At 50.5% G+C, this 16,375-nt stretch overlaps 1 protein-coding gene across 1 annotated transcript in view; it reads left to right on the top strand.

Moving 5' to 3' along the window:
- TIAM2 (T cell lymphoma invasion and metastasis 2) overlaps nt 1-16,375 on the top strand; it is a 97,933-nt gene that overhangs the window by 64,313 nt on the left and 17,245 nt on the right. Inside the window, 1 exon segment of the mRNA XM_023758219.1 lies at nt 1,840-1,943. Coding sequence (XP_023613987.1) covers nt 1,840-1,943 — 104 coding nt within the window.

Here is a 16,375-nt window from a genome sequence, read left to right on the forward strand (position 1 = left end):
GTGTCTGTCTAAAGCAGCTTGCCACATGAGCATTCCACCGTTACCGGCCCCGGTTCTTAAAGACACTTGCTGTTCTCCCAGAACTTACTTTGTTCTCATTTCTCCCCCGGGAAAGAGTGCTGAAGACACACTCCTCCTCGCGGGGTAGAGGTCCCGGTGAGCTCGGAGGCTCCGGGAACGGATCCACAGCCCTGGGCACCTCAGGCTCAGCTTCTCCTGAGCTTGGCCTCGGTGCATTGCTGGCGGGTTGGGAAAGGAGTCAGTCACCACGGAGACGGGTTATGCCCAGATGCCCTCAGCCTCCGTGGCAGTGGGTGGTGGAACCACCTAGCGCTGCCGCCTCCTCTCGGGTCCCAGAGCCTCGAGCCTCACGGGGAGGTGGTTCCCGAGATGCATCCTGTCAAGCTGAGCCTCAGAGAGGCCCCCGGGGGAGCCCCAGTGTTTCCCAATGAAGCCCTTCTTCCTGGGTGGGCCGGCTTTGGACAGGAAGGGCATCAGATGTCTGTTACCTGGTAAACATCCTGCCTTTGTCAGAGGTAAAAAGGGGGTTTTCAGCACTAAGGTTCCAAAGACTCAGAATTCACAGGGCACCTGCTTTCTACATCACCATGTTATTTCCCCGGCATCATCTAGTTTGTGCAGGCTCCCAGCTCCTTCTGCCCGAGGCATTGGTGAGACCTTCAGGTCTCTGTAGTCTTTGTATGGCCACCTCTATGACCTGTGGCAGGTGCTGTAGAAATCCCCACAAGTCAGTGCACCCGTGTGCGGCCTGCTTCCTGTACCTGGTATTGGAAATGCTGGAGCTTTTTGCTTACAAGGCGCAGGCAGCAGCAGTGCAGATTCGATTCTGCCACTTGGTCGTGTGCTCTGCGTGTGTGGACCATCTCTCTATCCGTGAGTTCCATCAACCTCCTCAGGCTCCCACAGCTTCTAAAGTTCTCCCACGGGCCATTGTCCCTGCCCTCACTGGGCTGAAGAGTTTGCCAATGTCTGTCCCTGGCTTTTCAGCCTCGATCAACTTAGGCATGAAATTGATCACTTCCTGTTGTGGCTGACTGGGATGCAAAACCACCTGGCATCACCTACTTGAGGGGACAGTCTCCCAAATACCAGAGTTAGAATGGAAATCTGTGTTATATTTGAGAGAGGCATGCCTTTCCGTCTTTCTTGAATGTGTCATTTTGAGAACCACTGGGAAGAATTGTTGAGGTGGCATGTATGTAACGGTAGAGTTGTAGGTTGGAAAACCACATGCTCTCTACTTAACCTTTTATACTGTGTCTTAATCCTTCACCTGGAAGTTAACAAAGTTTCCTCTTCCTCTTGGAACTTTCAACTTAGGATGAAATTGTGTTGATGCCAGAAAAAGAAGAATTATACTTGCAAATGAGCAAGTTGTGGGTTGCAATAAGAATCTATGATATTGCATCCTTGGTGTTCCAAAACATCCCTGGTGACTTGCCCTCAGCCAAAAATAGGCAAGTGCCAACAGTGGTCACTGCTTTTGATTTTTGGTCCAAATAAATTACGCAGGATCAGAGTTCAGTGAAGCACAGTTTGCACACAAATGATGAGAGTGACAAGGTGTTTAAGCCATAGTTTGGGTTGGTCATTGATCTCCTTTGACCAAAACAGACAAATGTTGCTTCTTCAGTTAGCGCTGTTTCAGACCAGCTATGTGTGAATTGTAACTTCAGTGTCATAAGGAGCGCTGGGGTCTGCCTTCTAGGTTGTCAGTTATTTTTTCTTTCCTTCTTTCTCTATCTGAGCCTTTAGGCCAGTCATGGCTACTCCGTGCGGGTGGCCAAACTCACAGATGTGTTGGTCACTTTCCGACAGATTTCAGCAATGTCCCGGACATCACCACTGGCCTGAAGAGGAGTCAGACGGATGGCACACTGGACCAGGCTTCCCACAGGGAGAAGATGGAACAGACGTTCAGGGTAAGACGCTGTCCCAAATCTCACACAAGGACCCCGAGGTGGGAAAAGAAGATGGAGTTACCCCACCCTTAGGTCCAGCAGTTGTTACAAACATTATCCTTAAAGAAAATAGTTCCCATATATATTTGAAATGAAGTACTGACGGGAAGCATTGCCTGCAGCCAGACCTACCTTCAAGCTTCTGGGAGGGTCCCACAGAGCCCCAACATGGCCATCGCCACACGAGGGCAGTTTTGACAGGAAACACAAGCTTGGGTGTTCTGAAAGTCATGTTAAATTACTATTCTATTCTTTCCTACCTTTTTTTTTCGGGGGGCAGGGTGGGGGCGGCAAAGATTAATTATGTTTTGAATGTTGTCATTTTGTTGTGGTAAAATATATGACGTAAAATGAACCGCGTCCAGCATGGTCAGTGGTGAACCTGAGGGTGGGCAGTAAAGGATTAAAGAAAACAGACAAGAGAATATAGCTGGGGCCAGGTGGGACACTGTTCTCGGATGGAGAGACAGGGACACAGCCTGCAAGCTGAGTCTTTATTTTATAGTCAGATCCCACGAGGCAAAGCAAGGGCGTGGTCAAGATGTTTACAATGTTCTCGAGAGTTTCAAATCTACGTAATTACATGCACCTGAGAACTCTATCAAGCTTTGTTTTGATAGCACTTGCTGCACCTCCCGCAGCCCACATCACTCAGCCACCTGGGACCACAGGCTCGGACCATAAGGGCAAGCTTACAACCATAGACTTTGGCTATAATTGTACTGGGAGAGCTCTGCCCTCCAAGCTGGGACCTGCACGTGGCTTTGCCACTAGAGGACCATGCCCTCTCATTAGTCTGAGGCTTGAACCAGTCCAAACGCTGTAGCCACTCTCCACAGTAAAATTTGCCATCTAACAATTTGTAAGTGTTCACTACAGCGGTGTTAGTAAATTCACAATATTGTTCAAGTGTTACCATTTCCATAACTGTTCATCATGACAAACAAACTTTTTACCCGTTAGACAATGCCTCTGCATTCAACCCAGCCCCCCAGCCCCTGGGAACCTCTGAATCCTTTCTGTCCCATTTGCCGATTCTAGGTGCCTCATTTTTGAGTAATCATACGATATTTGTCCTTTTGTTTTGGGATTATTTCCCTTAGCATAATGCTTTCAAAGTTTGTCCATGTTGTAGTGTCAGAACTTCCCTCCTTTTTATGGCTGAACAATATTCCACTGTATGACTATACCGCATTTGTTTATCCGTTCTCCTGTTGGTGGGCATCCGGGTTGTTTCCACCATTTGGCTATTGTGAGTAATGCTTTGATGAACATTGGCATACAAATATCTGTTTGAATTTGTGTACTCAGTTCTTCTGGGTATGCTTCTAGGAGCGGAATTGCAGGTCATATGGTAATTCCATCTCCAGCCTTTTCAGGATTAGCCCCACAGTTTCCCCGAGTGCCACACCACTTTCCATTCCCACCAGCAAAGTCCCAGCATCCAGGTTCTCTGCACCCACACTTGTTATAGTCCACGCTTTTCCTACATTTTTAACTGTTCTTAGCTGTCCTTTCAGAAGTGGTCTGATTGACACGGTCACTTTTAATGCACAGTCTAGTTTTAACTGAATTTGAAATTATACCTGCATTACATTCCTTGCTTTTGTCTTAAATGCAAAATAAGAATGGCGGGAATAGAAGCAATGGCCGCTATTTAAATAAAACTTCTAGTAGGACCACAACCCAGCTGGGTTTAGACTAGCACTACCAGGAGCCCGCCCCTGGGTGAGTGGCCATGTGGCACACTCTGGTGACTGGTGACAGTCACTGTAAGAAGGTGGGCCAGGTTAGAGCCCGGCAGCCTCTCCCCTGCCCAGCCAGTCCCTTTCTTTTCACCTGTACCCATACCCCATTTCCCTGTCCACCTCCAAACCCCCCTTCTCTTCCCAATTCCTCATACAAAGCAAATACCAGCCGCCTTCCCTGGTCTGGTCATGCCCCCAGGACGCAGTCTCTCTTGCTAAGCTGAAATCATCAGCATTTTTAGTCTTACTACTCTGTTCTATCTCTGGTGAGTTATTTACTTTCTTTTCTGTTTTGAGATAATAGACACTAGAGCATCAAACAGATGTGTTTTGATTGCTTTGTCTTAAATATTTTATAAAAAGCAAATACTACTGAAACACTCAGAAGCTGGTCTGTCTCTTTAAGGCAGCGGTTCTCAACCTGTGGGTCGCGACCCCTTTGGCGGTCGAACGACCCTTTCACAGGGGTCGCCTAAGACCATCCTGCATATCAGATATTTACATGACGATTCATAACAGTAGCAACATTACAGTTATGAAGTAGCAACGAAAATAATTTTATGGTTGGGTCACAACATGAGGAACTGTATCTAAAGGGCCAGAAGGTTGAGAACCGCTGCTTTAAGGTCAGTGTGCCTGTGGGCCCACCCAATGGGGCAGCCCGGGGAAATCACATAACACTGTCGGGACAATGACCTCCTCTCTGTTTTAATCGGTGCAAGTTATACATTAAAATTCTTAAGAAAAATATTAAATTCTCTCCAGATTTTATTTGAAGATTCAATAAAATAAACATGCAAATTACCATGTTAAGGCCGTTTCCAGCTCTTCATGTTCTTGGTTCCTTAGGAAAAAAGAGTGAGTGGTCACCCTAAGTAGCAAGTATGATGGATAATAGGAAAAAGACCATTTTGAATGGAATTGAATTCTCTGATATTATTATTATTATTAGCATGCTATAATGTCAGGTTATATCTGAAAGCAGTCCTTTTCTGTTTCCCAAATGGTGATTTGGGAGTTTTGTCCTGCGTGCCCGGTGTGTGCCGGGCGTGGGTCTTTCTGGGTCGCCCTGGCGCTGCCTCGTGATGGTCTCAGGATGCCCACAGGAGGTGGTCACCCCGCAGGAAGACCTGCCTCTGTGTCCCCGGCTTCCCGCTCTGGCCCTTCAGACCTAGTCAGGGGGCATGACCTTCTTTTCAGATTAGGCCCTGCTTGGACCCGGGCTGTTTGGGGTATTTTGCTCACAGAAATCTAGACTCGAGAATAAGGAAGCATTTCCCTTGAAAATCACAGGCAGCCTGGCCGGATGGGTACAGCTGGGAGCGGGCTTTTGACAGCCCCACAATGTCGGCAAATGGTTCTTAATTGATCGCCTGCTCTCTCTCCGAGGGCACCCATTACTGTCACGGCTCTTTGTGCTCCCTGTCAGCCTCTCCTGTGTGGGGGAGGTGGTTTTCTCCCAGTGTTGCTAGCAATTAGCTCGCACTACTGTTTGGAGTCTGAAAGGAATAAACAATTTCTTTTGCGGCGAGGGGGTTGAGGGAGTTTCTGGTTCGTTTCTGAAAACTTGGGGCGTGTGCAGCAGTCCCCACAGAAACGCTGTTCTCTGCTCTCCGAGCTGTTGCCCTGGCTTCTGTCCCCTCCACCTGTGCCCTCACCTGGGGCCCTCCCGGAGCCGGCAGGCTCCCGGCATTAGGGGGGGACCCGGAGGCGGGGGCGCACCTCCCACAGCCCTGGCGCTGCCTGGGAGGAAGAGCGTGGTGGCGCTAGGACGTCCTTGTGACTGTGACTTGGAAGCACATTTTGGTGTTTTTTCATTGCCTGGGGATGAGAGTGAGCGAGGACGGGTGGAGAACGCGTGTCTTACTCACTTCTCAGCAGCCGCCTGGAGAGGTAACCGTTTCTCCCCGAGGGAGCAGGTGTCTGCACTCTCCCTGCTGGTGCCCAGCGGGTAAGTGAACAAGGGTGCGTGCGGACCCCGGGGGGCGTGCCTGCATGGTGTTCTTTTCTGTGTCTGGAAAGTTGATTCACTCTGCAATGTCTGAAGGCTGTGATGCAGCCGAGAAGGTGAGCCTTTCTTTCCAGAGGGTACCTGGCAGTGCCCCGTAGGCTCTGTAGATACCTAAGGAGGAGAGAGTTTCTTTGGCTGCTAGTTACTCTGTGGGGCTGTCACCGTTTCTTTCCTCCTTCCAAGGAGGCGCAGCTCTTTCAATTGATCTCGGGAATCTCTCTGATATGAACATAGCAGGAAATCCAGGGGACATGTCCAATACTGACTCTGTAGAATGCGTTGGACAGGAGAGAGGAGTCATCTGGGGGCTGGAAACGATTTTGGGCTTTTTGTGAAATTCCCTGGGAGCGCAGCATTGGGCTGGATGCTGTGGAAGAAAAGCCACAAACGAGAGCCGTTTTCCACAAGGTCAGCAGCCTTTCCCCTGAGCTACGCCCGATGAAACATTCTTCGGCTTTTTAGAGGGATTTTATGTAAGCACCTCGTGTGGCGCTGGCAGTGATTATTTTCGTAGTTTGTGGGCGGGTGTTGATGGAACAGAGAGCATCGGAAGCCGGAGATGCTCCGCGTGAGCACTGCGTGTTGTGCTCTTTGCTACGGAACCAGGTTGAAGATGCGTTTTGTCCCGATGACTTTTTCAAGGTAGAATAAAGGGACCTGCCCTCACGGTTATGCTTTAGTGCAAAGCACAAGCACCACTTGCATTTAAGAGTGAATGCCCGCTCACCCCCTTAGCTGCGCCTTTGGCGTGTTTCTGTTTCACGTGAGTGGCTTTTAAGAGCTCACATAGCTAAGAAGCTAAAGAGAAAGAAAAAGATTCTTGGGCATTGTTCCCTGCAGCATTCTGGAGCTATACACCTGTCTTACCTTTCTTTGAGTCTCCTGCATTATTCCAAGCTCTGTTCGGCTGTAAGATGTTTTTGTTAAGATATAATTTACTTGTAAGTATTGGCCTTTCTATGTGGCTGCTACACTAAACACGGCATCTTTAAATGGCCAGGGCACCCCAGGTGAACGAACCGAGAGAGCACCCTCAGAGCAAACCCATTGTCCCTGGAAAACGACCTGGGGTCTGACACCCTCCGGCCGTGAGAACCGTTTCCGTAGGTTGAGTTGCAGGCAGCCTTTGCTTGTAGGCATGGGCGTCATGGAAAGAACTCTTGACCTGCTGGTTGGAAACCCGAATCCATGTCCTGGTCCACCAGGTGTTCCCCAGTGTGACTTGGGACAAGGTCCCCAACACCTCTAAGCTTCTGCATCCTCAGCGATAAGTAAAAATAGCAATGCCACCAGCCCCGTGTGGGTCAGACGATCGGGTACGACTAGAAGCACAAAAAGAAGGGCTTATGAGGCTAAAAGTCCCCCCTTTCCCCATGTGCCTCACATAGACACGTGTCTGAACGCTTTCCCCTCTGCACATCGGGGCCTGCCTCCACCCTCTCAGCTGCCTGCTAGTCTTGTTATTGTTAATCCTCACCTGAGGATAGTTTTCCATTGATTTTTAAAGACAGTGGAAGGGAGGGGGAGAGACAGAGAAACATCGGTTGGGCACACGCCCCAACTGGGGCCAGGGATCTAGCCTGCAACTGAGGTACGTGCCCTTGACTGGAATCAAACCCGGGACCCTTCAGTCCACAGGCCGACGCTCTAGCCACTGAGCCAAACCGGCCAGGGCACCTCCTAATCTTCTTGAGGTGAGTGTCAGCGGGCAGACCCTGCTGAGCTGTACCGAGAGATGAAAACGACTGGAAACCAAGGGCCTTGGCCATTGAGTCCTCTTAGCTCGGGGTCGTCTGCACGAAGACAGAGCCTGCCCGCCTTCTAGCGTGGGCTCCCAGCCGTGCGCTGTGAATGGCTGACCTCGTGCAGGGCTGCTTCCAGGGACAGAGTGAAGCTCGTGTGCATTAGGTGTGCGTTCCCCTGTGGCAGCAGAGGGCTGGGGAGGCTGAGGTGCTGGGACGGCTGAGACACGTTGCGGGGCTTGCAGACTTCCTGCCTTTGGACCTCGGCAGGCGCCAAGGACGCAGGCTGGATCCCAGCTGCGCTGCTGCCCGCCAGCTCCCGGGTCCGTTGTTCTCCTTTTCTGGCCGGCGGTTCCCTTTGGAGGGACCGGGTGCAGGGCTGGGACGCGGTCAGTGCCCGGCTTAGTTTGCATTGGTGTCTGAAAGGCCATCTGATCTTTGTGGCCAGTGGATTTGTTCTTAATTTCCCATTTTCTGAGCTGCGGGTGCTAGTCCTGCTCTTCCTGGTCTGTCCTGATCCTCAGGGCCGACGTGTGGGAGATGCGAGCTCTGCTGGGTGTGGCCGGAGGGAACATCGCTACAGTGGGGCTCACAGAGTCCTGTCTCTCTGTTGCTAAGGACCACTGACTAGCAGGTGGAATGAGAAATGACTAGATCCCCACGTGCCTCACGTAGACACACGTGTCTGGACGCTTTCCCCTCTGCTCACCGGGGCCTGCCTCCACCACGCTTTCCCCTCTGCTCACCGGGGCCTGCCTCCACCCCCAGTGCCAGTGAGAACCAGAAGGAAGGAGAGAAAACCAGCTCCCAGTTGGGGGAACCCAGAGGTGAGCGCCCTGCGCTGTGGCTGCCCTGCGCCGTGGCTGCCCTGGGCCATGGCTGCCCTGTGCCGTGGCCGCGTGGCCAGCAGTGTGGGAAGGGAGAGCGCTCTGTGTCCGGGGGAAGGAGGATGGACAGCGGGAGGGACTCTTAGGGGATCTTGCTGGTGGTGACCTCTCCCCGCTTCCTCTCAACCCTGGCTGCAGGGCAGGGTCCTCGGGTTTTAGGTTAGGCCAGGTGTGTCCCTGGACAGAGCAAACTGACAGTGGGAGAGGCTGTGGCCACTGGCAGCGCGTGGGCTGACTGGGCCCACACACAGACACCGGTGAGGGCTCAGGTGCCGGGACTGTGGTAGACCCAGCCCGGCTGGGGTGCGGGGACCACAGGAGGCTGTGATGTTACGCAGATGGTGGCACAGGCTTGCGTGTTCTGTGCTAATATCAAATACACGTGTGTTTAGGCAGTGGCGGCATGGAGCCTGGGGACCGGTGTGGAAGGCGGGCTGCAGGGTCTCTGCTGTGGAGGCCGGGGCAGCCACACCCCTCCCGTCCTCTCCCTTCCCCCAGCTGTGGAGTGGGGACGGTCCCCCTGACTCACAGTGAAGCGGGAAGGATTCGGTCACTGAGTCCCTTTCTCCCTTTTCTCCTGGGTAACTGGCTTTCCCGTTCACGGTGCTGGTGCCCTTCTAGCTCTTTCTTCCCTCCTCCCTTTTCCACCTCCCGCTTCCTTCCTGCCTTCCTCTGGCCCCTGCTTCTCACTCTCCTCTACACTTTCCCTTTTCATCCTGTTCTTCTGGGGAAAAAATAGTTATCGAGAGTCATCTTCGGAATCCCAGCAGGAAGAAGAAAGGAGGAAGTCATGTGGAGGCGGAACCGCCCGGCTGGGCTGGGGATCAGGTTGGGGGGTTGACTATTAATGCTTTACTAATATGTGTTTTTTCTTTAACGTGCTAAGAGACATGGAGGAGTGTTAAATAAATAGCAACCCCCCCCCCTTAAGTGGCAAATAAATATTAGGTTGAGACCAGAAGGGACAGTATTAATGATGGTGGTTGGACATCCCTGGATTGTTGAGCACCAATCACAACATTGGTATTTTAGCATTGTGAAAAATTTTATTTTCTGTAATTAGTAAAAAAAAGTGATTTGGGAGGGGTGGGACATGAATTTAAATTTTTACTGCAAAGAAAATGTTATAGAGCTCCCTTAGGTCAAATAGAGAGCCGTCGGGTGACCAGGGGCTGGCTTAGACCTCAGTCCAGGGCCCCCACCTGGCCACCGCCCATCAGTGAACGCTGCCCCTTGTGGCTGCTCACTGCTCTCTGTTTGTCTTGAAGGAACGGCAGGCACAGTCACATTCTGGTTGTGGTTGGCCACTGTTGGGCGCCATGAATCTTTTCTCTTATCTTTGCTATTTTCCCAAGACCGGGGGTTGGTGCAGCTCGTGTTCCGCTGCTTGTTCATTCATTTTCACTCAGCCGATCTCACGAAGGCACGCTCAGGGCTCGCCCTGGCCACGCGGCTGACACTGTCATGTGAGGCCTTCACGTATTGTGTGCACTCAGAGACTGTCGTCAGAGGGAAACTGGGTACATGAAGGTGTATTCAAGTCTCAGTGTTTTGTGTTTTATGCCTTTCATTACTCAGAGCGGAGTCTCACTTCTTAAAAAATACATTTTTTAGAAATTGATTTCAGAGAGGAAGGGAGAGGAGGAGAGAGAGAAACATCAATGATGAGAGAATCATTGATCGGCTGCCTCCTGCACGCCCCCCACTGGGGATGGAGCCCGCAACCCGGGCATGTGCCCTGACTGGGAATCGAACCCTGACCTCCTGGTTCATAGGTCAATGCTCAACCACTGAGCCACACCGGCTGGGCTGGAGTCTCACTTTTTAATACGGTCCCAGCCCCACAGTGTGGCTGCTTTGACTTTAAAAAAAAAAAGTTGTGGAGCATTGTTCTGCGTCATATTGCAATTTCCTCTCTGGTCTCGGCTCCGAGTAGACCTGCGTGCCACCCTGTGTCTGGGGCGAGGCGGCCGAGGGAGGACAGGCCGTGGAGCAGCTGCCCACGAGCCGTCACACGGGCACACGTGGGCGCGTTCACGGCCTCCGATCCCAGCCTCTACCTGCCGAGAGGAGAGACTGGAGGTTAGTTTTGCAGCTTGGTCTCCTGCTGTCCTTGGCAACAGCATGAAGAACAGGGCCACCAGGACTGTGTTTGTCACTCACATGGGAGGCAGGAGAAGACGGAAGGTATGTGCTTCAAGCCCCCTCCCCGAATTCTGGTTTTTTTCTCCTTTTCATTCTTTTGTCGCTGCCTCTCCTCCTCCTCCTCCTCCCTCAGTTTGCTTGTTCCGCTTCCCGCGCGTGCCTTCTCCCCTGTGGTTCACCTTCCCTCGCACTCTGTGCTGCCACCTGAGTTCTCCTGGGTTTGCAGAACACAGATGCAGAGGAGGAAGTGCTGCGATGTGCAATTGCTTCCACTTCTGGCCGGGCTTTGCTGAGAAGCCACAGCGTTGCTTCACGTAGGGGTCCTCTTCCTACGCCTCAGGCTGCTTTGAGCTGGCCTTGGAATTCTCTAGATTCCACCCCCTTCATTCAGTCACAGGATAAAGGATAAGCAGATGCGCGGGGACTGAGGCATCGGGATGGGGCAGGCTGTGCCCAGCCCTCCTCTCTGTGGCCCACGGAGGCCTTGATAAGGTGGCTTTATATAGATGCGTTTCCAAGATAGAGAGCCAGTAATCTCAGGTGAGATTTAAAAGTACTTTGCTATGTCTGATGCTTTATTTTTTAAAGATTTTTTTTCAAGGTAGGGTTCCCCACTGGAGCTCCATTCTTGCAGAATTACATTTACAAAGACCCCAAATAATAAAAATGACCCCATCCCCAAGGGGTTGAACGTGTCTTCCTAAGTGAACTTTTCATACTCTTGCTTTGCTATTCTTTGCTGCTTTTCCTGCTCTCTCTCTCTTTTTGGGAGGAACATTGCAAGAAAAAATGCACCATTCAACATCAGAAATAGTGGGTTAAAAAACAAGTCCAGCAGTAAGTGTCCTAATAGTGTCTGCCTTGCTATTTCCCAATATTTCCAAAATATTTGTATATATTTCTAATACATCTATCCAAAAATACCTCCTAAGAGAACGCTATTATATGGCAACAATATGTCAGTGGTGACCCAATAGAAAGATTGCTAGGACGATGGCAGAGTTACATTGAGAGCAAAGACAGACAGACGGCATCAGTCTGTGTCCCGGTGGAGCCCATCTGTGAGGGTTGGGAGACCCAAGGCTTAGGATCCAAAGGAAGGCGGACCAAGCCAACCGGATGGAGCCAGCCGGGGACACAGCCCCACTACAACCCAGAAGCGGATCTAAGACACCAAGTAATGTTAACAAGGAGCTGGAATGGTTTCCTGAGCCTCTTAGATCTGCTCTGGGAGCTGAGTCCTTGGTCTGCCCTGCCCTGGAACCAGGTGTTGCCCTGCTGTTGGTTTTCTAGGTTAGGGAGCCGGGAGCCCACCTGTTACCACCACACATGAAAGGAAGGAGGAGTCAGCCGGGGGCAGTCTGGGCGCAGGTAGTTGGGCAGACAGGTCCTGGTCAACAGTGGACACAGCCTGAGCTGTTAAACCCGAGTGAGCATGGGTCCCCCTGTCAGGGTTCAACTGTAATGTCCTCAGTCTTCTGTTTACAGCATAGACTTGCCCAGAAAGTTGATGGCTAACAAATTTGTCCAAGCTCTAGTCTATCAAGAATTTGATTAGAATTGGTGTTATTGACACATTTTCTCTTCAAATAAAGCAGTGATTTTCAACCTTTTTCATCTCATGGCATATACAAACTAATTACTAAAATTATGTAGCACACCAAAAATATATGTTTTGCCGATCTGACCAAAAAAATAGGTGTAATTTTGATTCATTCACATGGGATGGCTATTGTTGTATTGGTTGTCATTTTTTTTATTTGACAGTCTAAGGGAAAAGAGGTTAGTGCCCCTGATTAAATAGTCAGATATTGCATGTTTTAAAAATACTTGTGGCACACCGGTTGAAAATTGCTGAAATACAGTGACAAAGACAAAAAATTAATCTCAACTCCTAGAACATTCTAAGACTATGTAACATTAAAGACCTTTCCTGAAAAAAACAAACAAACAAACCAAACAGTTCAATAATATGGCATCAGTGGCCAAGAATCAAGTCAAAGACATAACTCTTGAATAGAAATGCTGTGTGTAAGAAAACCGGCAGTAAGCATGGAAACCAACCAGAATGCTAGTGTTAAATGGAAACGTTAACCATTAAAGGGAGCGTAATTGTCAACACACAAGTTCAAACGAAGTGATGTGATTCTCAGAACAAAAGCTGGTTAGAAAAAATGGAAGGAAGAGAATAACAACGAAGCTGAGACCCGACATAAATGCCTGTGGATGGAAAGTGGGTGGAGGGGAGTGAGGTGGGTAAGAAGCATCATAGTTACATATGCTTTCCACAAACAGCGAGCCGGAAGATGCTGGTTTAGAGGCGTCTTTATCCAGATGAACATTTAGGATGAATGTGAAACAATATAGGTAATCACAGAAAGAATTTAAATATAGGTCTCCGTGCCCACGTCACAGGAAAAGCAAACGGAATCATCCAAAAGCAACACAAGTGAAAACTGTTAGAGGATGTAAGAGTCGTTTTTCTGAGGCCTGGATCCGAGCCAGGTGAGCCGCAGGTGTTTTTGCTTTGTTGCTGGCACAGCTGAAAGCATGCTACACCAAAGGGTTGAAGCCTTATGTGAAGTCAGATGTCATCTGTAGTCTTTGGAAAAAGATATAAAAGTCATTTTTAAATTTATATTTTACTCACGGAAAAAATTTCAGAACAAGGTTGTATAGATTATTCTGAATTTTAATTCAGACTTAATTTCAAAAGGAGAATCTTTTTTGTTCTGGGTACATCTCTATCAGGGGTTGGTGAACTTTTCCTGTAAATACATGAGGCTCTGGCAGCCACTCAGCTCTGCATTTCAATGTGGAGGCAGCGTGGACAGCTGGCAGGTGAATGAGCACGGCCGAGTGCTAATAAAACTTTATCTGCATCAACACGTGACAGCCTGGCTTTGGCCTGAGGGCCGTAGTGTGCTGCCCCCTGCTCTCAGGCTCCACCCTTACCTGACCTGTGTGTGGCAGGTGGGGTCACTGGTCTCTATGCCATGCTTTTGCATTCAGAAGTCGGGAAGATTCTGGCCCACGCCTGTCTTCCTGGTTGGGCAGGTTCAAGGTGACCTTAAAAGTAAGCCGTGTCTTTTTCTCTGGGTGAAAAATGGAAGAGAAAATGCAGGCCCTGCCACTGGATACATAGATAGGACGAGCTGTTTTGTGTAAATTACATAAGAATGACATGGAAACATCCAACATTGTATGGGAAAGATGCCTGGGTATGTGGAACGCTGTCCTAGCCCTGACACATCCTTGGCAGGGAGAGCACGTCTTATTCATTCCCGAATTCTCACCGAACGAGTTAAATAAAGAACCGAGCAGAAGGCAGGCAGCAGGCCTGGTCCATGCTGGCTCGGGCTCAGCGGCTTCCTCCGAAGAGGGGCCTGTGGTCTGGGAGCCACAGTCACAGGTCCCCCCCCCTCCCGGCACACAGCTCTGCCCAGCCTTCTCGGCTGTGCCACTGGCACACAGGATTGGCTGCTCGGCACACGCCTGCCACAGCGGTGGCCTCTGCCGGCCGAGGCTGGCTTCCCTCTGGATGTCCCCTGGCCACCGCCTCGCTCCGCGGCCTTTGCACGGGCTTCGCCTTCTCTGCCCCCCATTTAGCTGCAGCCCAGCCTGCTGGCCCTCCATCCCCCCTTCCACCCCCTTTATTCCTCCCTGGAGCCCTGACACGTGTGGCTGAGATACTGTGAGCTCCACTTCCTGTCCTAGGTCCTTGTCACCTCTCTGCCTGTGTGAGGTTGGGGTCTCCATCTTTTGCTTCTTAGCACCGAGTACAGAGCCCAGCCTAGAGCAGGAGCCGAATTAAAAAACTGCTGAATAAATGAAATCGGATTGTTCTGGCCCTTCCTTCAGGGAACTTGGAGGAAATGTATTCTTCTGCACTTCTAAAAATAACAGAACTTGGAAAACTGAACTCCCTGTGCAAATTCTAACTGTTACGCCGAGCCTGGCGCCGTGCGGAGGCTCTGCACGCGTTACTCCCTGACTCCTCTCCAGGCCCCGGGCGGGTGAGCCCTGCTTCACAGGGGAGCGGGCCCAGGCTCCCGATGGTGCTGGTGTTTCACGGGGAGGCGACGGAACCGCGGGCAGCGTCCCGAAACGGATGATGCATGGTTAGGGTCGCCAAAGGAGATACGCGAGGCCGAAAGTGGAAAAAATTATAAATGCATTAGGTCATTTGGAACCCAGATGGGCTGAACCCCCAAATGACGCCAGCCCCCAGGGATGGGGAGCTGGAGGTTTTAAAGGACTCCAGGCGGGCTTTTTCGGCAGGGAACTCTCTGGGTGGGTCCAGGTCCTGGGAAAGGAGAGGGGAGAGATAATGGTCTTAGCCAGTTGAGGGGAGAGAGGGGAGACAGGCTGGCTTTGCCCCATGTTCTGCCAGATCCTGGCAGGGTCCTGTGCCATCAGGGTCCTGCCGATGCCTCCTCGCCCCTCATCTGTACAGTCTGGGCGGGATTAAATGTCAGCAAGTTCTGTGAGACCCCCTCCCACCACTCAACAAATGCCCGCTCCCTTTCCTCCTGCCCCACGTGGTGACTGAGGGGTGACTTATTGGAATAAGCCCTACTGCTTTTTCATCAAGGAAACTGATTCAGAAATGAATCCATGAAGGGCCAGAACTCGGAGCTTCTGCATCATGTCTGTGCTTTTCACCCTATCAGCACACATACGTGTAAAAATATCTCAGCCGAAAGTCACTATTCCTAGCAATTGCTTATCAGAGACCCCCCGAATTCCACCTTCAGCAGGCCAGTGTTTGTAGCCATCACTGAGAACGGAGGACTGAAACATAGCCAGGTGAGCCTTTCAGGCGCCGTCTCAAACCACATTTACAGCCACTCCTTTTAGGGCCTGGCCTCCTTTTGACCCCATTAATCCTCACGGCTCCCCTGGACAATAGCCCCCGTTTGGGGCGAGGAGGCTGGGTTGCACCTGAGCACTTCACTGTGGTACCTTAGAAAGAACACTGGCCATGAAAATCTTGCCTAAACATTCCCTCTTCAAGTTCATCTTACCAGAAGTGTTCGAAAAATGAATTCTGATTTTCTAAAACGGCAAGAGACTTTATTTTTAAGATCTCGTTATTTTAACACTGCATTGTTAGGTGTGAATTTTGACATCCCAGCAAGGCAAAGCTGTCATCTCACCAGCTGCCATTTAACTTATGGTGCATTTTGTCAGATCTTATTTTGTACAATATATGTGAGTTTAATATAGATTCTATAGAACTGGAAACTTTTTCAGGACTGCAGAATTATGTTGTCTGAGATTGTGGTGCAGAAATACCAGTACAGAGATTTCAAATAAGTGAGTTTTAGAGTCTGAGTATCATTATCTTGTTTAGCTCAGTTAGTAGAGCACCAGACCCGAACTCCAGGGTCACAGGTATGGTTCTGTCTGCTTCTGCCTGTCTCATGAGCTCAGTCCACACACCTTTACCTGGCCATCCTTCCGTGCAGACCCTGGGACAGGGTGATCTGGCTGGAGGCAGAACCACCCTGGCAAAACCAAGCAGTGTTCGCTATGCTGATGGGTATACCAGTTGTTCTCACTTGGCAACATGTGAGCATCACTTGGGAAACTTCTTTCAAATGCCCATACCTGGGGCCCTAGAGATTCTGATTCAGTTGGTTTGGGCATGTATATTTTTTAAGCTCCCAAACAAAGCCAATATGTGGCGGCCAGGGTTGACAGCCACTGGAGAGGAGGAGGACAGGATTGGGAGAGCGGGGGTTGTTACATTCCCCGGTGCTCCGTTAGGATGCTCATGTCCCGGAAGAGAAGGAAGCCCCTTTAGGCTGCACTGCCCTCTTTGGCGTTTGCTCTGTGTCATTCAGCTCTCAGGGCA

Source organism: Myotis lucifugus, unplaced genomic scaffold, assembly GCF_000147115.1.
Source record: "Myotis lucifugus unplaced genomic scaffold, Myoluc2.0 scaffold_125, whole genome shotgun sequence".
NCBI classification, from domain to species: Eukaryota; Metazoa; Chordata; class Mammalia; order Chiroptera; family Vespertilionidae; genus Myotis; species Myotis lucifugus.